Source organism: Castanea sativa, chromosome 1 (assembly GCF_040712315.1).
Source record: "Castanea sativa cultivar Marrone di Chiusa Pesio chromosome 1, ASM4071231v1".
Taxonomy (NCBI): Eukaryota; Viridiplantae; Streptophyta; class Magnoliopsida; order Fagales; family Fagaceae; genus Castanea; species Castanea sativa.
The window spans coordinates 63,545,844-63,569,864 of NC_134013.1; the positions used below are offsets into that span (position 1 = coordinate 63,545,844).

General features: G+C 38.2%; 1 protein-coding gene across 1 annotated transcript; it reads right to left on the bottom strand.

Moving 5' to 3' along the window:
- Positions 1–17,535: 17,535 nt before the first annotated feature.
- LOC142621941 (triacylglycerol lipase 2-like) lies at positions 17,536–23,546 on the bottom strand. The gene is made up of 9 exons (XM_075795323.1): positions 23,342–23,546; positions 23,126–23,239; positions 20,950–21,090; positions 19,455–19,565; positions 19,007–19,150; positions 18,874–18,914; positions 18,693–18,772; positions 18,484–18,579; positions 17,536–18,118 (listed from the first exon to the last, which is right to left on the bottom strand). The coding sequence occupies exons 1-9, from the start codon at positions 23,531–23,533 to the stop codon at positions 17,796–17,798; spliced, it is 1,242 nt and encodes a 413-aa protein (XP_075651438.1). The 5' UTR covers positions 23,534–23,546; the 3' UTR covers positions 17,536–17,795.
- Between the last annotated feature and the right edge of the window lie 475 nt (positions 23,547–24,021).

The following is a 24,021-nucleotide window of genomic DNA, read 5'->3' on the forward strand; positions in this document are numbered from 1 at the left end:
CCCCGGATTATTTCGTCCAAGTTCATCATTGATAGTACCTCCTCAGGTGTTCCACGTTCCAGGGGTGCTCTAACTTTCGTCCGTCTAGGGCCTCTAGGTAGTATGACCCCTGCCTCTTACAGTTGATTACCTTGTAGGGTCCTTCCCAATTGGGTCCCAATTTTTCATGAGCCGGATTTGTAGTTACTAAGGAGACTCTTTTCAGAACAAAGTCCCCAACACTGAATCGTCTGGGTTTCACCATGGCATCATGCTGCCTAGCCATAAGATTCTTGTATCTTGCTGTCCTTTGCTCCGCATCCATTCTTACCTCGTCAATAAGATCGAGGTCAAGACGAAGTTGTTCCCCATTCTCTCTCTCCTGATACTTCATCACTCGATGATTAGCCATATGAACTTCTGCCGGTATGACGGGTTCACTTCCATAGGCTAGCTTAAAGGGGGTCTCTCCTGTCGGAGTTTGTACAGTTGTCCTGTAGGCCCAAAGAACACTTGGTAACTCGTCCGGCCATATTCCTTTTGCCCCCTTGAGCCGAGTCTTGATGATTTTCAAGAGGGATCGGTTCGCTACTTCTGCTTGTCCATTCGCCTGTGGATGGGAGGGCGAGAAATAGTGATTCTTGATTCCAAAATGTTTGCAAAAGTCCCTGAAGGGTGAATTGTCGAACTGACGTCCGTTATCCGATACTAGTACCCTGGGTACTCCGAACCTATATAGAATATTCTTCCATACAAAATTTTTAACATTTTGCTGAGTGATTGTTGCAAGAGATTTGGCCTCTACCCACTTGGTAAAGTAATCAATCCCTACTACCAAAAACTTCATTTGTCTGGTTCCCATAGGGAAGGGACCTAGGATATCCAGTCCCCATTGTGCAAAGGGTCATGGGGCCATCATTGGGGTTTGGTACTCTGACGGCTGTCTAGGGACATTATTATAGCGTTGACACTGGTCACAGATCTTGACATAGACCTTAGCATTTGCTTGCATTATAGGCCAATAGTAGCCTGCACGGATGACCTTATGGACTAGTGATCTCTCTTCTGAATGATTTCCACATGCTCCTTCATGAACTTCCCTCAAAACATAGTTTGACTCGTCAGGAGCCAAGCACCTTAAGTAAAGTTGGGAAAAACCTCGCTTGTACAGCACTTCGTTTATGAGGACGTATTTGGCTGCCCTGACCCTCAACTTCCTAGCTTCGTCCTTGTCTTCTGGAAGCCTTCCATCTTTAAGATAGATTACTATTGGACTCATCCAATTTTCTCCCCCTTCTATCTGTTGTATGTCCGGAAAGTCTATGCTTGGCATATATTGGACGTTGTCGTACTCGTCCGTAACTCCTCCTGCCGAAACTGCTTTTGCCAAGGCATCCGCTTCCATATTTTCCTCCCTGGGGAGTTGAACAAAACTTACTGCTGAAAACTTTCATGCAAGTCGTTTCACCTTGCTGAGGTATTTCTTCATCCGATCTTCCTTGGTATCACACATTCCATTTACTTGGTTGATGACTAGCTGAGAATCTCCTTTGACTATTATCGACTTCGCCCCTAAGGACTTAGCCAATTCCAATCCTTTGAGTAGAGCTTCGTACTCAGCCTCGTTGTTGGTGGTTTGATACTGTAGATGGGCCGCGTACTCCAGCTTGTCACCCTCTGGGGACTTTAGTATGACTCTAATCCCTCCTGCATATAGTGTGGACGATCCGTCTACATTAATAACCCACTTTTCAACTCCTTCGTCTTTGTCCAGCTCATCCTAGCTAGGGGTGAACTCCGCGATGAAATCTGTTAATGCCTGCGCCTTTATCGCACTCCTTGGAAGGTATTTGATGTCAAACGCGTTAAGTTCCACAGCTCACTGTATTAATCATCCAACGGCTTCCAACTTGTTCATTGCCTTCTTTATGGGGTGATCTGTTAGGACGTTGATAATATGAGCTTGGAAATAATGCCTCAACTTCCTAGAAGCCGTAATCAAGGCAAAAGCTAGCTTCTTCATCATCGGGTATTGTCCTTCTGCTCCTTTCAGTGCAGGGCTTGTGTAATAAACCGGTTTCTGGATTCTCCCTTCTTCTCTGACCAATGCTGAGCTTACTGCGTGTGGGGACACCACCAAGTACAAATACAGCTCTTCTCCAAGTACAGACGGACTCAGCAACGACGCTGTCATGAGATATGTCTTCAAGTCTTGGAAGGCCTTTTGACACTCGTCTGTCCACTGAAATGCCTTCCTGAGGACTTTAAAGAATGGCAAACACTTGTCAGTAGCTTTCGACACAAACCTGTTAAGGGCGGCAACTCGTCCGGTAAGAGACTAGACTTCCTTGATATTTTTCGGTGGTTCCATATTCAGTATCGCTTGGATTTTATCTGGATTTGCTTCAATTCCTCTGTGTGAAACCATGAACCCCAAAAAATTCCCCGACGAAACTCCAAAAGCACACTTGCTTGGATTTAATTTCATGTTATACCACTGAAGTGTATTAAAAGTCTCTTGAAGGTCGTCCAGATGATTGTCCTCGTCCAGGCTTTTCACCAGCATATCATCTACATAAACCTCCACATTTCGCCCAATTTGAGGACGGAACATGTGGTTAACCAGTCTTTGGTAAGTCGCCCCTGCATTCTTCAAACCGAAGGGCATTACTTTGTAGCAATACAACCCTTGGCTTGTAATGAATGATGTCTTTTCTTGATCCGCTTCATCCATCTTTATCTGATTGTAGCCTGAGAAGGCGTCCATAAAGCTCAGCATCCTATGACCTGCCGTCGAGTCCACCAGCTTGTCAATGCGTGGCAATGGGTAACTATCCTTGGGGCAAGCTTTGTTTAAGTCAGTATAGTCTATGCACATTCGCCATTTGCCGTTAGCCTTCTTCACCATGACTACATTTGCCAACCAATCTGGATAATAAACTTCTTGGATGAACTCTGCGGTAACCAACTTCTGGACTTCTTCCTTGATGGCATTGTCTCGCTCAGGAGCGAAAACCCTTTTCTTCTTACGCACTGGTTTTGAATAGGGACACACGTTCAGGCTGTGAGAAATAACACTTGGATCAATGCCAGGCATGTCTTCATGACTCCATGTAAAGACATCGAGGCTTTTCTTCAAAAACTGGACCAAAGCATGCTTTGCCTCTTCTTTTATGCTCGCCCCAATTCTAGTGAACTTCTCAGACTGGTTCTCGTCCAAAGGGACGTCTTCTAACACCTCAGTGGGTTCCGCTGCGATCCTTCTCCTGTCTATACTCATTGCTTGTATATGCTCGTCTATCGCCAGCATGGCTAAGTAGCACTCTTTGGCGGCCAATTGATCTCCTTGTACTTGGCCCACTCCGTGCTTGGTTGGAAATTTGATGGACAAGTGGTAAGTAGAGGTTACCACCTTCCAACTATTCAGAGTTGGTCTTCCAATAATTGCATTATATGATGATGCACAATCGACAACAAGGAAATTTACCTCCTTGGTTATCTGTTGTGGATATGTTCCAACGATCGCTGGTAATGTGATGGTGCCCACTGGTTGCACCTTCATTCCTCCGAATCCCACCAATGGCAAATTCACTGGTCGAAGTTGATCTCGTCCTAGCCTCATTTGCTGGAAGGCGGGGTAATACAGAATATCCGCAGAACTGCCATTGTCTATCAACACCCTCCTGGTCATGTAGTCAGCAATGAGTAGGGTGATGACTATCGCGTCATCGTGTGGGTGGTGAAGTTGTCCTGCGTCCTCGTCTGTGAACGTAATGGCCTGCTCGTCTACTTCCCTCATCTTAGGAGTTCGTCCAGATAGCTGGATGTTCTGCACCACCTTCAGGTATGTCTTCCTCGACTTGGATGACTGCGCTGTCGAGTTTCGTCCGATAATTACTCTTATTTCTCCTAATGGGGGTCGTGATGACTCTTCCACCTTAGCTTTCAGTTTCTCATCTCTCTGGTCTCGTCCAAGGAAGTTCCTTAACTTTCCTTGTCTAATGAGATTTTCTATTGGTTGCTTCAAATCAAAGCACTCGTCCGTGTCATGCCCGTGGTCTTTATGAAAGCGACAATACTTGCTCCTATTGCGCTTGTTAGGATCTCCTTTCATCTTATTCACCCACTTCAAGGACGGATCATCCTTGATCTACATAAGAACCTGCTCTAGTGGCATAGTCAGGGGTGTGTATTGCTGATTCCTCGCTGAGGAACTTGCCTTCTTACCATTCTTGTCTTTTCTCTCTTCTACCCGAGCCTTCTTTGGACGAGGTCCCTGATTTGAGTAATGCTGATGGCCCGCTTCCGAGCGCTCTGCTCTCTTTCTCTTCTTGGCTATGATAGCGTCCTCAGCATTTATGAAATTCTGGGCCGAATGGACGAGTTCTGCCATAGTCTGTGGTTCCTGCTCATAGAGCTTATGGATGAACAAGTCAGAATTGACACCATTATGGAAGGCGGCCAACAATAAGTTGTCATCCATTTCGTCTACCATCAAGGCTTCCCTATTAAACTGGGTAATGAAGGACCGCAAACTCTCATTTTCTCCTTGCTCTATAGTCAGCAAACTAGAAGAGGAACGCTTGTGGCGTTGTCCTCCAATGAAATTATTGACAAACAACTTACTCAACTCTTCAAACAATCCCACTGAGTTTGGGGGTATTTTGCTAAACCACACCCGCGCTGGTTCCTTAAGTGTGGTAGGGAAAGCTCTTCACATAATCTTGTCCAGGACCCCTTGAAGGTGCATGGTCGTCTTGAAAGTAGCAATGTGATCACATGGGTCACGATTTTCATCATACGAATCCAAGGAAGGCATTTTGAATTTCAGAGGTAGAGGATGACTATTGATGGAAGCTGTGAAAGGGGAGTCCGTTCGATGAACTAAATCATCCACTGGGTTTTGCCCGCCTCATGTTCTCCCTCATCTCATCCATGGCTTTTCTCATTTGGTCCATCTCTCTTTCCAAGTGTGGCACTCTTCTTGAAGCGGTACCCCTTGTCTGATTTTCGGACTCAACATTTTCTCCTCCACCTTCCTAACTTTGGGCTCGTCCTTCCGTGTGCCCATCTTGGCGCCTATTCAACTCCTAATTCTGACGGGTCAGTTCGGCCATAACGGCAGCCATGGATTGTACATGTTGAACAAAAGGCAGTTGCATGACAGGCGCTAACCTGCGATCGCGAAGGGGATTACTAGAAGCATCCCTACTCTCCTAGTAGCCTGGGCTGGTAGCCCTTGATCTTGTTCGAACCATTCAGCCTTTTGTCTTGGAAAGGTTAATCGTTGACAACAAAAACAGATAGTCGAATGAAAAGAACAGTGAATAGATGTTCCCACAAACGGCGCCAACTGATGATGCGAAGAAAATCAGTAGGCTGGATGCTTCGGACTTTTAAGGACCACTTGCTCTCTCGATGGCCTGAAAAAGAAAGAAAAGCGATCAAAGGTGACCAGGTCGCCGGCCAAGAACCCTCCGATGGCAAAGTTAGTTTTCTCTCTATATTTTTGGAGTTTCAACTTTTTGGGAGAAGTAAAAACGTACATTTTTCTGGTCTGAATGGGTGTCTATATAGTGTCTTAGGAACAGTTATTGGAATTGTAACCTCCCTTGGATTTGAGGAGGTGCGAGGGTTCAAGGATAACTTCTACAACCGTTTAGGAGTTATATTTTCTCATAAAACGGTCACCGAAAGTTATGCGTATGTTGCGGAGTGGTGAAATGTACTCAATAATTCCTAAGTGTAAAGGTTTCGTCTAGGGGTCCTCTTGTGGACGAACCCCTTCAGGACAGGGATGATAGCTTTCCTAGGACGAGTGCTGCGGGTGTGTTTTCGTCTATGGACGATCATGGGCATTAGCCTCGTCTTGGTGCTTTCTTCTGGACGGCTGCTGGTGTGGATGACCATGGACGGTCTGGAATAGTTTAATTTTTCTTCATTCCTCATCAATGTTCATCTAAGTTTTTAATTTTTGTGGCAAGTTAATTATTGGGTGCAAAAATTGTAAAGTCTAAAATATATTAAATTCTAAATCATAATTTGATTTTCCTTAGATTCAAATATTGTTTAGAGTCAACAATTAAACGTTAATTTGAGTATGGTACTAAATTGAAGGGTTGTAGTAAGAGTAATGGTAAGGTAGATAGGGAATAATGGGGAGAAAAGAGGCACAAAGGAAGAAGAAAAAATAGAGGAGTTATGACGATAAGGTGGGAAATATTAGCAAAATTAATTGCTAAGCTTCCATGATTATATATTATATAGATAGCCTGATATGACCTCTTGACTCTTGAAATTCTAGTTCTGTCCTTAGTTTTAAAGGGGATAATAAAGTAACTTTTTAAGTCTAGCATGCATGCTCAAATTCTGAGTCTTCCCTAGATAAATTGAATCTATTTAGATTATTAGATGGAGTCACTGGAAATCTTCCAAGATGTCAATTCACTTCAATATCTTCCAAATTTGTATTGGAATGTACATGCTTTGGGCATGAAAAGTAGTCTACAAGGTAGAAAATAATGGTTCCTTGTTTGTATTAAGGATGATTATCTTACACATTCATTCTAGTAAAAAATTACATTTTTGTCCCTATATTTTCACGCGATTCTTTCTTTGATCCCTATCTTTTATTTTCACCACTTTTAGTCACTATTTAGAAAAACGCCTTCCATTTTAGTCCTTTTTGTCAGTGCCCTAATAGCACTGACCTACGTGGCAGACAGAACTATTAAAATAATAATAAATTTTTTTATTTTAGCATTAAAAAATGCCACGTTAGCATTTAAATTAAAAAAATTAATTTATTAATTTTAATTAAATAAAAAAAATTAAAAACAAAAATAAAAACAAAAAATTACGTTAATTGAGATCAAAATGTTTTTTGAACAAGAACAACAAGAACACAACCCAGAAACCAGATCTAAGAACACATCCGAAAGAAACTACAAAACTGAAACAACAACATTGACCTGTCTTGTTTCCATTTTTCCATTATTGTTCCTTCTGATCCGAGAGAACACAACACTCCCACTCTCTCTCTCTCTCTCTCTCTCTCTCTCATTGAGCGATCCCAGCCATGGCCAACTCTCATTTTATACTTCTTTTTCTTTGTTCTTTCTAGATCCATTACCTGCTCTATTGGTGTTTGTATCTTTGTTTTTCTTCTTTCTTTTCAGATCCATGACTCTCTCTTTCTCTCTTTCGATGCTAGTTTCTTTTCAAATTTTGAATTTGTGATCTTGTGTTTATGTTCAAATATCAGCAACTGATGGGTGTGACCATGGGTCTCAACCATGGGGTTCGGCCAAAAAATTAAAAAAAAAAAAACCAGATCCATACATAGTCACAAACCCATGATTAAACTAAGAAACCCATTTCCAAAAGCACATGAATATCCAACCCATACCCATGAACACACACACAGCACACAACTCTTCGTTTTGATCTAAGAAATTAGAGAGAGAGATAGTGGTGGTGGTGGCCAACGTTTTCACAATGGAGCAAGGAGGCTCCACCACGTCGACCATGCCATCGTCGCTCTTCAATTATGCTCTCTCTGATTTCCTCTCTGCCGAGTCCTTCACAAATAGCTCTTCGTTTTGATTTAGAGGTAAGCGAAATGGGTTGTTGCTGGGTTGAATTTTCTGGTTTAGTTTTGGAATTTTTGAGATTTGACAATTGATGTGTTTTTTGGTTTATTTTTCTTGTGGGTATCTTGAATCTTTTGGGTTTACTGGAGATGGGTTTAATTGCAGGTTGTTGGTGGTTGTGAACAGAGAAAGGCAGTGGCTTGGTGGTCGGCTAGTTCCGGTGATGGGTGGGGTCGGATTTGGGTTTGTGTTTGGATTTTTTTTGGGTTTTCTAAAGATGGATTGCTGGGTTTGTGTTTATATTCTTACTGATGTTTGGGTTTGTATTTGTTGTTTTTGTGTTTGGTTGACAAGAAAAATCAATTGCTAGGTTTGTGTTTGTTGTTTTTGTGATTGGTTGACAAGGAAGATTTGTTGCTGGGTTTGTGTTTGTGTTTTTTGTTCTTGCTAGAAAGCAGTTTGTGTTTGTGTTTTTGAGTTTGGTTGACAAGAAAGGGCAAGAAAATGCTAGAAAATCTGGGCACGTGTCTTATGTTTAAATCTAGATTTGTGTTCTTTAGAGTTCTTGTTGAAGATGAATTGGATTTTAATTTTTTTTTTTTGGTAAAAATTGATAAATTAATTTTCTTTTTTAAAATGGGAGGTTGACATGGCATTTTATTTTATTTTATTAGTAATGTCAACATTTACTGTGCAAATAGTACACTCTGTTTGCCACGTATGATATTTCTGTTAAGTGAGCAACGGTAGGGACTAAAATAGAATGGTTTTTGATTTTAGAGACTAAAAGCGGTGAAAATAAAAGATAGGGACCAAAATGAGAATTGCATGAAAATTTAGGGACGAAAATGTGATTTTCGCCTTCATTCTATAATCTTGTTGACAATCTGCATCCACGTTCTTAGTTATTTCCAATCAAACAAAAAGTTCATATTTAGGGAAGTATATCTTTCACACTTACTTTATCTTATCCTCAAATTTTAGGAAAGTTTATAAAATATTCTAAATGCATTTTTAGTCCCTACATTTTGGCCCTATTTCTATTTTGGTCCCTACATTTTCATTTTACCACTTTTAGTCCCTAAACTAATTAACGCATGTTATTTTAGTCCTTACCGTCACCCAACTAATAGAAAATGCTGACGTGGCTGACGGCACAGTAAAATAATAATTAAAAAATCTATTTTGATATTAAAAAATTGCCACATCACCTGACACATCACTTATGTTAATTTATCAATTTTAGCAAAATTAAAAAACAGAAAAAAAAAATTAAAAATGTAAAAACACATAAATTCAAATCATGTTGAAGAACATGTATAAACAGGATCTTAAACCCAGATTACAAAAACACAACCCCAGATCACAAGAACGAAGAACATAGTACTCAAAGATTTTCTTTTCTAACATTTCTCATAACACAAATTCAACTAAATACATAGAATTTCATCCCAAACATATCTCCAAAACCAGTAAATCAAAACCCAACCAAATCAACAACAAAACATCTAAATCATCCAACAAAACAAAACCCAATCATCAAACCAAAATCCATAAATTCCATACCATAAATCCTCAATAAACCCCAGAGAAAACCCAATCATCAACGTTGATTCGTGCAGCGCCAGAGCCTCCGCTAGGCCGCGTCGTTCCTCATCCATCATCCTTACTGGTTCATCGTCCTCCTCACCGCCGCCACCGAAGCTCACACACCATCGCCGAAGCTCACGCACCATCACACCGAAGCTCACCCATCATCACCGACCCACACACCATTGCCGACCCAATTCATCATCCTCCTCACCCATCTTTGAAGCCCAGCTCCGTTCATCCATCATCCTTCACCGATCTGTTGATTTTGCATTTGGGTTTGTGTGTGTTTGCATATGGGTCTACTTGAAGCCCGTGGTGATCCTTGACGTGCTTTGAAATCTCGCCCACGGCGGAGCAGCTTTTTTTTCGGTGATGGGGATTTGGAGCTTGGATTCTTGGTTCTTTTGGCCTTTGAGATTTGATGATTGATGAGTTTTTTGGTTTGTTTTTCTTGTGGGTATTTTAGATCTTTTGGGTTTGTTGGATTCTTGGTTGTTTGTGATGTGGGTAATGGAAAAGGTTAAGTTTTTGTGAGGTTGATGTTAGAGCTGGGTAATGGTTGATGTTAAGTTTTTGAAAATTGGAATGTTAGAGCTGGGTTTTTGGTTATTGTGATGTAGGTGCTTTTGATTTTGTTTTCCCTTTTTACTTGTGTGTTTTTCATTTAGATTAAGAAATAACTAATTAAGATCAAAGGATTCAAAAGTCCACTAAGATGTGAATTTTTCTAGTTTTGAAATTTTCTGGGCTTGAGCATGTAGGTTCTTATGAAAAAAAAATGAAAAGTAAAAAAAAAAAAATTTGGATTAATGTTTATTTTAAAATTTTTATTTATTTTCTAATCTAGCTTTTTATTTTTTGGGCTTTTTATTTTTTTTTAAATTTTTTATTAATTAAAATGCTGACGTGCTGATGTGTCATGGGTGATGTGGCATTTTTTATAATATTTTAATTCCTCCGTTAGCCACGTCAACATTTTCTGTTAGTTGAATGACGGTAAGGACTAAAATAACAAGTGTTAATTGGTTTAGGGACTAAAAGTGGTAAAATGAAAATGTAGGGACCAAAATAGAAATGTGGCCAAAATGTAAGGACTAAAAGTGCATTTACGCCAATATTCAAAATTGTAAGTCCAATCATGGACGGAGGTATTATTGGACTTTAGGGGGGGGGGGAATGCCCCCTAATTTTTTTAATAAAAAATACTATTGTGGGTACTTAGGATTTTCACCTCGGACCAAGGGCTAGCCTTGTAATCTCGTAGGCTTGACACATTTGTGTCCCACATCGAAGAGAACTTCCCCCACTTTCTGCCTTATAAGCTTTGAAGCGAAGGAGTAGTGTACCATCAGTTAGTCCTTTCGAAGTTGATCCAGGCATGACACCTATGTGTACATTTGTTCCAAGACAGTTGAACAAAGATCAAATGAAAAAACTCTTTCCAGAGTCATGGATCACAAAATATGAGACTCTTTATCAGGCATCTCAGCCAATCCAGTCCAACACTCCTTTCTTCATCAGAAACCAGAACGGCGATGTTGAAGTTAGGTTTATGACAGCCACACCAGAAAAAGAAGAAGTGACAGTCTTTCCTACGGCAATGATCCAACTAGTTTCATATGAAGGTCTTGATGGTCTTCAAATTAAAGCATTTAGAGAAGATGGAAAACCTGTCTATGAAGGACAATCATCCACTGGACACATATGGTGGGATGTTTGTGATTGTGCAGAATGTCGAGAAGAAGAAGTATTTGAAGAAGATTAGAAAAGGAGAAAGAAAAAGTCTTCACAGCAGCTTCTTAAAGAAAGATATGAAGCAGGAGACCCAAAAGTTGACCTCCTTGGAGAACCTTCAGGAAAGTTTGGTTACTATGTCCTTTATCCCAGATCCAGAAAACAAAAACCTCCATCCCTTTCCCCATGCAAAGAAAGTCATGATCAAAACCAACAAAACCAGAAACCACCTTTGATCCCATATTACCAGAAAGTCCTTCTCCAAATACAAAAATGTCAACCCAAGCCTCCCAGTCAAACCCACACACAAAAGCCCTTACCTTGTTATATGTTTGACCATGCATCACCCTCATACTCACAAAATTTTTCTCCTTTAGAAAGTTTTGACCACCCACAAGCCAATGTTAAACATGTTTGAAAAATCAAAAACCCTGTTGGAACCAATCCAGATGGAAGCAAAAAACAGGTCTCATCAGCTGAAGTAGCCCTCAATTGGTAGGCAGAAAATGCTGTAGCATAGAACCAAGTCCTTTCGAAGATCCTTGACAATCAACAAAAGTTGACTAAAGCAGTAAGCCATACCTTCTCATCCTCAAATTCTCTCATTGAAGATTTGAAGAAGAAAATACAGTCAGTTGAACAAGAATTGAAAACTATTGCCTCCACAATAAAAGATTTGTCTGTCCCATTTCCACTCATTGGGCAAAAAGAAAAAGAGAAAAAGCAGTTGTTGATGCAACTCCAGTCTTTGGAAAACTCACAAAAGGCAGCTACGCAAGCTCTTCCAATGCAAGTCTACATGCCATACCAACCTTGTCAATCACTGTATAAAGATCTGTCCATACCTGTACCCTCACCATTTTCCCCAGTTTCCCCATACCAAAACCTCCAACCACTAAACATGACACATCCAGCCCAAAATCCTTTCAAACCATGTGGAATTTTTTCCAGCACAACAAACCCAACACCACCACCTCAACTAGAATCTCAACCTAGACCAGAACCTCAAGCCAAACCACAAAAGGAACCTCCTCCCATCAAAAAAGACAAAGAACCCTTATACCAACCACCAGATCCAACTATTGGCGCTTCCTCCAGACCCCCAGATATGAACATGTTGGCTATAAATTCTGATCCTCCGAACCAAATATCATCATTTCTCAGAACTTTAACTCTTCAAGAACCAACAGAACCCTTTGTTCTTCTGGTCATTGATGACACAAATTTAGACTTATCTGGCCTTGATCTAGATGAAGTCTTCATGACTGAGCCAAAAGTAGAAGAAGAAGATGATGTCCTTCGCCCTAAACAACCTCCACCTCCACCACCAATATTTCCTACACCACACATCGTCATCACGATCACTACACAAGATTAACCTACTCATCAACCACAGATTCAAAGCACTTGTTTACCCTTGATAACAGTCCTTCTTCAAAATGGCATGATGAGATTTTCAACATGTATTCATGGTGTACAGCAGAACTTCAAGCCCCAAACAATACAGTTGCCCAAATTATTGCCAAATTTGTAGCAAGACTTACAGGCAAACTAAGACAATGGTGGATTAACCTTGGAGAATACAGGCAAAGACAAGCAGCCCAGAGTAACACACTCGAAGATTTTTTCACGATCCTCCATAATGAATTTCTTGGTTCATTAGCCCATTACACTGAAGTAGCCAGAGATGAATTCCTACTGATGAAATGCTGTTCTTTTGAAAGGAAAGATTTGGAAAAACATTTTGACAGAATGTCCAGCAGATACTACGCCTTCAATGGCATGGATGATGTGAATTCCAAGCACACCTTCTTGAAATCATTCCCAGAACCACTTGGTGATGAGACTCTCCGTATGATGAACCTTCAAAAAATCACTTTGCAGCAAGCCTCTTTAGGAGAGATTTATCAGCATGTCCTTATTGCTTTGGAAAAACTTTGCAATCAAAGAAAGTTTCTTTCAGAGATTGACAAGATCCACAGCAAGCTTAAAGAAAATTGCAAAAGGAAAGATTTGCAGATCAAGTGTTACGACAAAACTTGTTTTTGCCCAACAAAAAGAAGACATCATTACAAGAAGTACTCTTGGAAGAAGAAACATTCTCATCCAAAGAAGAAATTTTTCAGGAAAAAGAAATGGAAGTTTCTCAGAAGAAAGCAGTTCAAAGGCAAAACTTCAAAAGTTTGTTTTGTATGTAGAAAGCCCGGTCATTTTGCAAAAAATTGTCCAAAAAGAGAAAAAGCAGCAAAGCTTTTGGAGCAAGCCCAGATTCATGCAGATGATGCTCCATTTTCAGATGTTGAATCACTCTTTTCCCTTGATGATGATTATTCTCCCCAAGCCTTGGTAGTCATGGCTTATTCAACCTCAGAAGATGAATCAGATTCAAGCATTACAGATGATTCAGACCCAGAAATCCAAACCATATACACATCTCAGCCTCTTATAGCCCCAATAATTGGCCCCACACCAATAGCCCAAGTCCACATCCTCCTTGATACATATTCCAGACCCATCCCAGTAATAGCTTTGTTTGATACAGGAGCAGCAGCAACAATCCTTCACCCTAAAATTTTACCAGAAGATTTTTGGTTACCCCATCATCAGATGTTCAGAGCAGCCAATGGAGAAACATTCTTGATCACCCAGAAAAGCAAACCCATTCACATTAGAATATTCCCAACCCTTACCATTAAACACCAAGTCCTTGGATCCCCCCTCACAGGCAGAGACCTCCTTATAGGATTTGACCTCCTTCACCAAATACCCAACCTTAGATGGTCCTCAAAAGGCCTCTTACATAAACAACACCTTCTCACATGGACCCAGGTACCACATTTGTTTTCAATAAACCCTTTTGACTCCTTGAAAGCCCAGATTATCAACGAATGTTGTGCAGCCACCCACTCAGAATTCCTCCTCAAAAACCCAAATCCTCTGTGGAAAAACCCAGCCTTTTTCATAACCCTTCCCTTAAAAAAGAATGAAGATGTTAACCCTACAAAAGCTAGTCATAGAGGTATGAACCCATAACACTTATCCCTAGCTAAGCATGAGTTAGCTACCCTTCTTTCAGAAAACCTCATTGAACCCACAACTTCTCCATGGGCATGTGAAGCCTTCTATGTTAACAAGCATGCAGAACAAGTCCGAGGAAAGCTCAGATTGGTAATCAATTACCAAGATCTTAATCATTTCCTTGCTGATGACAAGTTTCCACTGCCAAACAAAAGTGTTCTTTTCCAGCATCTTTCCAATGCCAAAGTATTTTCAAAGTTTGATCTCAAAGTAGGATTTTGGCAATTAGGAATCCATCCAGAAGAAAGATACAAGACAGCATTTTGCATTCCAGACCACCATTATCAATGGACGGTAATGCCTTTCGGCCTCAAAAATGCTCCATCCCAATTCCAGAAAGCAATGGTAACTCTGTTTCAACCACTGTTGTCAAATGCATTAATCTATGTAGATGATATCCTCCTATTCTCAAAAGATGCAGAATCCCATGAAAAGTTGCTTACTGAATTTTACAATTTAGTAAAAGCTCAGGGGATAATGCTTTCAGAAAAGAAGATGGTCATAGGAGTATCCTCTATTGATTTCTTGGAAGTAAACATTTCAGATGGAAAGTACACTCTGCAGCCTCACATAGCAGTCTCTCTCAGTGAATTTCCAGATACACTCACCAGCACCAAACAGATCCAACAGTTTCTTGGAATTGTTAACTACATGTTAGATTTCATTCCAAAAATTTCCAGACACAGAGATTGTTTGTCCAAGTTGTTGAAAAAATCTCCTTCAGCATGGAATTTAGTTCATACAGAAGCAGTCCAACAATTGAAGAAATTGGCAGAAAAACTTCCTCCTTTGCAGATTCCAGGAACAGGAAAAAGAATTCTACAAACAGATGCAAGTGATGAGTATTGGGCAGCAGCTCTCTTTGAAGAAATTGATGGAAAAAGAAACATTTGCGGATACAAAAGTGGTGCATTCAAGACTTCAGAACTCCATTATCATTCCACTTTCAAAGAAATTCTGGCAGTTAAACATGGTATTCAAAAGTTCCAGTTTCACCTCCTTGGTCACAATTTTCTTGTAGAAATGGATATGTCTTCCTTCCCAAAAATGCTCCAGTTCAAAAGAAAAATGCTCCCCCATCCCCAGTTACTCAGATGGTCAAATTGGTTTTCACAATGGTCCTTCCAAGTCAAGCACATCAAAGGTACAGATAACCTTATCACTGATTACCTTTCCAGAAAGCTTCCAGTCCTCCATACCACAATAATTCCTCCACCCTTATGTGTATATCTAATAACAGATCCATCCTCATCCTCAGGCCCTTCTTCATCCTCTAACCTTTCATCCTCTGATGATATCATGAACATGATAGAAACCCTTCCCCCAGACATAAAAGACCAAATAAAAACCCTGACCCTTCAAGCCAGATCCAAAAGAATCATTCGAGTCCTCCATGATTACCTTAAACAACACCAAAGTCATTTCCTTGCCATTTTCCCAGATATTGAACAACCATGGAAAACCCCATTTGCATTTTGGATAACATATTGGAATGTGGCACATTACCTTTACATGTGGTACTTACTCAATGAGTACTACTTGTGCATTCATTTTGAGCCACGATTCTACTCATACACTTTTCCTCATGAAAATCATTATTTTAACAAATTTTGGCATGAAATTTTGAAAAATGATGCTCATGATGGTCAATGGTTCAAGTATCACAAAATAGATCACCCCCGGTTTGGTCACAAAATCAATTCAGCGTGTCTAGTAGCTAAGCTAAACTCCAAAAATAATGTTCAAGCAAAAGGAATTGTCCACCCTCCAGAAATACATTGGGTAACAAATGCCAACGGAACTATTCACACACACACAGACGTATCTTGGATATCCTGTCACTATTCACTCACAATGGCAGAATCCCTCAATCAAGGAATCCTTCCGGACATTGTGCCAGCAGATCTAGATGTTTGCCGATAGCAATGGCCCCATCAACACCATTGGGAAATGCCCAGTCCTTTCGACTTCGATGATCCTTATTACCATAACCATGATCCAGATGTGGACATTGATGAAGAATGGTTCCAAGGAAGAGATCATTAAAGTAAGATATGTACAAAAGATATATGCAAAAAAAAATTTCGTGGGACCCACTTTTGTCTTGGTTTTCCTTTCCCACTTGCCGTCACACCTTCTTCAAGATGGCCACTATTGAACTCTATGATGCCTAGTCCTTTGTTCAGTCCCATAATGCCTATTGTCATAAACAAATCCACAGGCGAATATTTTCTGAAGACAACTGGCACTGATCACTCAAAAATTTTGGACACTTGTAAAGAAAAAATCAGCATTCACGTTGTAGAATATTTTGTCTTGTTGTAATATATTTGCCTATAAATAGGCTGCTTGTATCCTTAGTTCGGTAGAGTTTAAAAAAGAGAGAGTTTTAGGAAGTAGAATGAGAGTTTGAGAGTTAGCCAGTTTGTGTAATATTTCCCAGTCTATGTCTTCCAGTCCTGTAAAAAACTTGTTCAATCTAATAATATCCCTCAGTTTGTTGTATCTTGTTCTATGTTCTATTCCATATTTTGCTGTTATTTTCTATAGTATTTTAGCAATATACGCAATTAATAAGCTTCCATGATCTTCTTACACTCCCATTATCCAGTCAGCGTGTTCGTCTTGTAGTTGTAGCTCGTCCTTATTATTATTCACCATTTCCACTTTCCCGTAGCTTCCTTCTTCATGTTTTAAGTTTGGTTTTTGGATTTTAGTTGTCCTTTGTATCCTAGTTATCCCTCGTCTCTTTCTTCCTTTGTATTTTCCTTGTTCTTCGTCACCTTCTCCCATAATTGGTATCAGAGTAGTTTTACATAGTTATCCCTCGTCTCTTTTGTCACTTAAGTAACTGATGGTACACTACTCCTTCACTTTAAAGCTTATAAGGCAGAAAGTGGGGGAAGTTCTCTTCGATGTGGGACACAAATGTGTCAAGCCTACGAGATTACAAGGCCAGCCCTTGGTCCGAGGTGAAAATCCTAAGTACCCACAACTATTATATATATATATATATATATACTAATTTTAGCAATTTTGTTCAATAAAATTACACTTTGACCCCCTTAACAATATCATTGATTCTTTTAAGAGTAATTCTACATTTACAAGCTTTTTTACAAATTATTGAGAGTTTGTTTGGGATCCGCTTATTTTGCCAAAATTAAATTTTTTTTGCTAAAAGTACTATAAATAAAGGTAAAAGTTAGTTGAAATAGTACAGTGGGATCCATGAATAGGACCAAAAAGTGCAGTAGGTCTTATGAATAGTAGCAAAAATAAGCTGAATAGTAAAATAAGCTGGCCTTTTAATTTGGAGCCAAACACACACTAAGTTAGCAAATTCTTACTAGTTTGCATTTAGGCTTATCACTTACATCACTTTTTTACTTACGAATAACTACTCACTACATCAATAGTTTATAAAAAAAAAAAGTTGGTAACTTTAGCATTTTCCTCTCTTTAAAGGCTATAAAAAAATTATAGATCTAAAATATAAAACAATATATTTAAGCCCAAAAAATTTAGCCCAACAACAAAAACTACATATAGCAAATTTAAAAGACATTAAACATAGTCAACCAATTTTATATAAAATAAATTGTCCGTCCTTTAATAAATTTTAAACAAAATAATTTTGTCCTTACTTTGAATGCAATAAAGACAACAAAAATTAAATTTAAAATAAAAATAAAAATGAAAAACTTTAATGGCCAAGCAAGAGCAGAGCCGAAGGCCGAAGCAAGTAGTCTCCCTAGTAATAAATATAAACTAGCTAATTAATGTTGATCACACAACCGAGGCCTCCATCAAGGATCATTAGTGTTGGCCCTTAAAAAATTTAACCACTTGATTGTAAACTACATCCTTGGCATTCACTCCCATGATGAAATCTACGTGAGCATAATCCTTGATGAACTGAACTGAGAGCTTGTCTACATCATGGGACTTTAAATCATCAAGTAAATGTTTAACATCTAGGACATCAGAGAGTGCATCTTGGCCACCATAGCTAAGGAACAAAGGAAGGTCATGGGGAATGTTGGAGAGGTTATAAATTGGTGGAATGGCTTGCCCATAATGCTTCAAATTATAGTCAAGCCTCCCATAGTTGAATTTTGCCACAACACCATCTCTAACACCTGCAAATTTATAGTTCAAAATCTTCCTCAGTTAGTTATTCATTAGTAAATATCAATGACTTTTCTGGCTGTTTAAAATAAAGGCTACCTAAAAAGAATTTTTCCTGGTGAAGTACAAAGAAATAGGATTAGTAAAGTGACATACAACTTCCAGTTCCACACTTCCACTGTATAAAATGACATAAAAAATAGTATATACAAACTCGTTCTTCATGTAATATTGCACCTTAAGCCTTTTGATCACATGAATTTTCATACCCCAAAAAAGTAAAAAGTCATATACTGTCTCAATGAAAAGAAAAAAGTTTAAAATGCGCGTCACGAGAATCAGCGTAAAAAGTTATCAAGTTCAGAAGCAAACTTACTTTGAGAAAGGTGCACCATGTTCATGGTTGATGTTGGCTGAGTTACATTCGTCAGCAAGAGATCAACGGTTGAGGAATTAAGGCAGCAATTTTTCCCTTGATTGAACACAAAGTTGGTACCATTGCATGAGTTAGTTCCTTCAAAAATATTTTCTATGTATAAAATCCGTTGTACTATTGAAGCTACCAATCAGTGCAAAGACTAATACCAGTTATTGCGGTTACTAAGTCGGAGCAGTCAACCCCAGGATTATCACATAGAAACTTGATAAAGTCTCCCCCAGCTTTCCTATATAAAAGGATTTGCAGATCAAAACCATCAATTTAGAACATTGTAATTCCATAACATGAAGTAACTTCTATATCATCAGTAACTCGTGGGACTCTCACCCTTTGGGATTGAACTCTGCTAGACCAAATAGCGTGCCGATCTGTTGTCAAAATCAAGCATTTCTGTCATGTGCATGCTGTTTATTCTTGTTTAATAAATTAACATTATGTAGGGCATCATTGATGACCTTACCTCACCAACAAAGGATTTGGCTGCAACAACGCCAAGTGCAGTTTTCATGTAGCTCAAATAAGCAATAGGACTCAACAATGCTGCTGATTTCAGCTGGTTCACTAGTTTACCTTCCGAGAAGGACGCCAAAGCTGTTAAAGTTCCCTGTCAAAGATTGCCCAAGTGTCCAAATTTTAATAGAATGCAATGGACGGTTTTTTCTAGTTATTCCAAACTTTTGAACATCACACTACTAGTACTCTCTCATTTTCAACAGAAAGTTTGGACAAATTTATTAGTATATGGCTAAAGTCATTAATGCTAGACGTCCACATAATTAAGATAACCAAATGATTCATAGCATTGCAAAGGATTTTTGCAAATCTAAGAGTAATGAATATGTCTTATATTCAAAGTGTAACATATGTAGCTTTGAAGGGGTGCATAATATGATGATGATGATGCTCACCAGGGAATGGCCCACGTAATCAATCTTCTGTCCTGTTTGGCCATACACATAGTCAAAAAGAGCTGGTAGCTCAAAGGAAACCAATTCATCCCATGACCAATTCCAGTAAGCCTGTCATATTTACAATATTGACAAACCATGAGTAACACACAACAAAGAAGATGAGAGAAATTAAGAAAGGAAAATTATTAAAGTTACAAAAATTAAATCCACATGAACCGCATCAATCGATGAGGTCAAATGGTCTACAATCAAATAATATATTTTATAAAAGATATACTAAATTACACATGTAACATTTTTTTAAAAAAATTACCCACTTACCCACTTACCAACTCAATTCTCAATCTTTTTATTTATATATATAAAATGTAACAACCCAATAAGTATGTAGTATAAATGATTTAACTAGGTATGACCACAAGCTAGGCTTGTTTTCACTTTTTTTTCCTGCTCAATGGTGACCCTAGAGTAGTTCAACAAAATTCAAACCCAATTCTAGTTTTAACTGTTACAAAATTAAGTGATTTTTTTGCCGAAGATGAGCCAATTTTTTCAAGAAAAAAAAAAAGTTTACCTCCAAAAACCTACATATGCCCTAAGATTTTATTCTTTTAGACCTCCAAATAGGTACAATTAATGCCACACTCATTAGTGTTCCTAAATCCTTTCCTTTTTTTTTTATCATGCTCTATGATGAACCTATATCCAAACCCAAAATCAACAAAAGAAATTCAAACCTATTTCCTGAGTTCCAATCAATATCTATTTAAGTTGCTTTTCTGTTTTGATATTGACATCCACGTGGGTATTGCTAATCAACCACCGCACTCAGACTTTCGATCAGAGCCTTTTCTTTTTTTCTATCTTGTTTTCCTTTTCTTCTGATCAGCAGCAAGTGGGAAGCAGCCAGAACCTTTCATGGTCGAAAATCAAGGAAACTGAATCCTTATAAAACAGTGATCATCTAAATTATATCATGTTATATATTTAGTTATTGGAAGATTTTATATTTTGAATTATTTAAGTTTTGGAAAAAAAATTCTTTCCTTTTTCTTTTAATTAAAGATTTTTTTTTAAAATGTTTAATCAAAGTTGAATCCTTTATACAAGTAGGATATTAACTAGTACTATCACACTTTCCCTTTGCATCAAACTCATCTTAAAATTTCTTATCCACAATCTTTTGCCACGTCAAATAAAAGAGAAAGTATATGAATACAAAAAAAAAATTTTGAGAAATTTTTTCACAATTATTGATGTGGCAAATTATTAATAATAAATAAAAGAAAAAAAAATTAAATAGTGGGTTCAAAAAATTAGTAATAGTTTGTCACTTGTTGTGAAACAATATTGTGAAATTTTTTTTTATATGAAACACTTCTCTAAACAAAAACAAGAAATTAAACCACTATTATCTATCATCATATGCAGCATAAAATAGTTTTATGAAGTAATTAAATTGATGAGTAGTATAGGGAAAGAGGAACAGAACCGGTTGGCTAGGGTCCAAGGAGACATGTCGTTGGCTTAATCTGGTCCCTCTGGTGTTAGAAATCCACACATCAAACCCTTTATCAGCTAAAATTAACGGTAGATTTTGCTCCGGAGAATTCAGAAACCATGACATACCATCCTGCACCAAATAAAAAACAAACAAATAAATAAACCAATCAAACATGCACCACGTAGCCTACATCGTTAAAATTCATGAACAACAAAACAAAATTGCCTTTCCATCAAAAAAACAAACAAACAAAATTGCCCGCCCATATCTCAGTTTATGTGAGACTGTGCATGTTGTGGCTCAACTAATTAGAACACACGTAATACTGTAATAGTTCACACAAGTTAAGAAGGTACGTATTTAGAGATAGATATCTTCAACTCTGGTATGGAATGGAATCATGCGTGAAACGGTGTATGATTTTGCGGACCGTTAGATTTTAACAAAAAATTCTTAAATACTTTTAGAGTATAGATAAATAGTTTTTCTTTTTTTTATATTTATAGTAGACTTCATCATAAATTTAATGGATAAATGTGAAAAGAGGCCCCCCAAAAGAGTGATTAAAATGGGATATGTCCACATTTGAAGAGATATAGACATATATTAGTGGTATGTTGGTTGACTTAAGAATTAGCACGATTGAGGTCATAACTTAAGCCATGTGCGAAGCACTTAATTATTATTGTCTAGGGTTCAAACCTTATGGAATCTTCTCTAGTTGGATTAATCAGTTAATCTAATCATCCAACTTATAAGTTTAATTTTTTTTATACAAGATAGAATTCTACTCTAGCCTAATCTAAGTGTATATGTGTGTCAAGCTCCCTCTTGGAGACTTGAACTCCGGCCCTTGCCCCCCACACCCCACAAGCACTTATACTTGTGGAGTGACCATCGCACCAAGGGTATGCAGTGGTATAAATTCAAATTTTTAACTACACTAAAGTTTGGCTTTTTTTTTTTTTTTTTAATCTCTTATTCTCCACTGAATTTATCATTATAAAAGAATTTTTCAATTAATGGATTAATTTTATACATAGTTTAGATTTTATATTATAAATCTAAAACTGTATTTAATTTTAAATGATATGATACTATGTTCTTTGCACACCATTAAATACTTTTAAAAAACTTAACAAAATGGACTATCTGTTTCAGAGTAATTCTTAGGTACTCCCGGAGCACGGAGAATGGTGCTCCCTCCTCTCACATTCATGGTGGGGTCCGCTCATTAAATTCATGGTGGGCTCCACCATGAATGTGAGAGGAGGGAGCACCATTTCACTATACTCCGGGACTACCTAAGAATTTTCCTCTGTTTCATGTATGACGTTTTGTAATTGCAAGGGTAGAATAAATTATGTATCCAACCATATATCTCTGGGCAAATTCGTTTTCATCACCTTTGTGCACAAACATTCATCTTTCTTGTGAGCAAATTTACCTTTACAATGTGGTGACCAATGACCAACCTTACATTTTAATGGTTACTTTGTAAGAGTCTGATATGACTTCACATATCATCAACGTACATGCGTAACCTAACTCATTTCTTCTTTAAGTAGATGCGTAAATCATGCATCCCCTTTTAAAAGACACTTTTGTTCCGGGCTATTCTTTTAGCTAAATTGGACCTCATCATATGCTTATAAAAGAAACCAAGTATTCAAAGCGGAATCATTCCAAAGTTTACTTTGACAAAGCAGATAGACTAAATATAGAGTGCTCCATAATGTGCAAACTGACGCGGAATTGACCCTTTTTTGTGTCAAGACCCAAGACTCAAGACCATGGTGTCAGGTTTCACACCAAAAAAATGGCATAGTTTCCTGGGGAAGAGTGGAAGACTAGACTAGACTCTTCCTCTTCCTCTTCCTCACAACAGAACTAGAAAAAACCCACCTTATTAATTTTACATGCATGAAACGCTGTCAAAAAATAACTGAATATGTGTGCCTCCCTTCCAATTTTGGTTTAAATCTGATGCAATTTTTTTTTTAAATCTGATACTAAATTTTTTTTCCCCTACTACCCCTTATTTTTTAAAATTTAGGGGACTTCCCTTTCACTTGGGGCCTTAGTCAATTGCCTTACTTGCCTAAGGAATGGCCGGCCTGTGTGTGTGTATATATATATATATATATATATATCATTCACTTACGGCAATAAGCCCATGTTGTATTAAGACTGGTTGCTTCTTTGTCCCAGCAGTACCCCCAACACGACCTTCTGGGATCCTTTGCACACTGAGTATATACCCATCTTTGGTTGTCACCTGAAAATTAAATTTACATGCACACGTTAATTCAGATCTATACTTACGTTTGATTAAAAGCCAAACTATAACATATGTAATAGTTATGCATGAGAAATTTACTTCATGCTCCTCGCATTTGTAGCCATGTACAGTCACTGAAGATGCGCATAGACCATTCTGTGGTGAAGCTACAGCACCTTTGTTCAGGCCAAAGGAACCACGAATTGAGCTATGTGCTTGATGAGGCTGTACTGCCAACACTAGGACATAGAAGCTCCAAGCAGCCAAACTCAACAAGCCAGGGCCACCCATATTGATGGTTTTGTGTGATAAGTTTGAGAATGAATACCTTCCCTTTTATAAGAGTAAAAAAGAAAGAAAGAATATTACAAGTATGTGGGAAAACAAATTGGTTTTCTTTCTTTCTTTTTGGCTAACTGATCAAAATTATAAAATACTTGGCACGTTTCACGTTCTTTCCACTGAGAAAGGAATGGGTTGGAGTGGCCGTGTGGGTCCCAATTGGGGTCCTTCTTGAATATTGCAAAGCAAATGGATACGGAGGAATCATGACACTCATCAGTCTCTTATATAGCTGCAAATTTCTGAAGCTAAAAACAGCTTGTGAGGATATATAGGGACTGGTCCTATCAAAAGCAAGTTTGAGGGAAAGCAAATATAGACATAAAAGACAATATATCATATATATATATATATATATATATATATATATATATATATATGCTATTTTTATTGAGATTTATTTAAATTTGAAACCTCTATTATTGGCTATAGTTTCA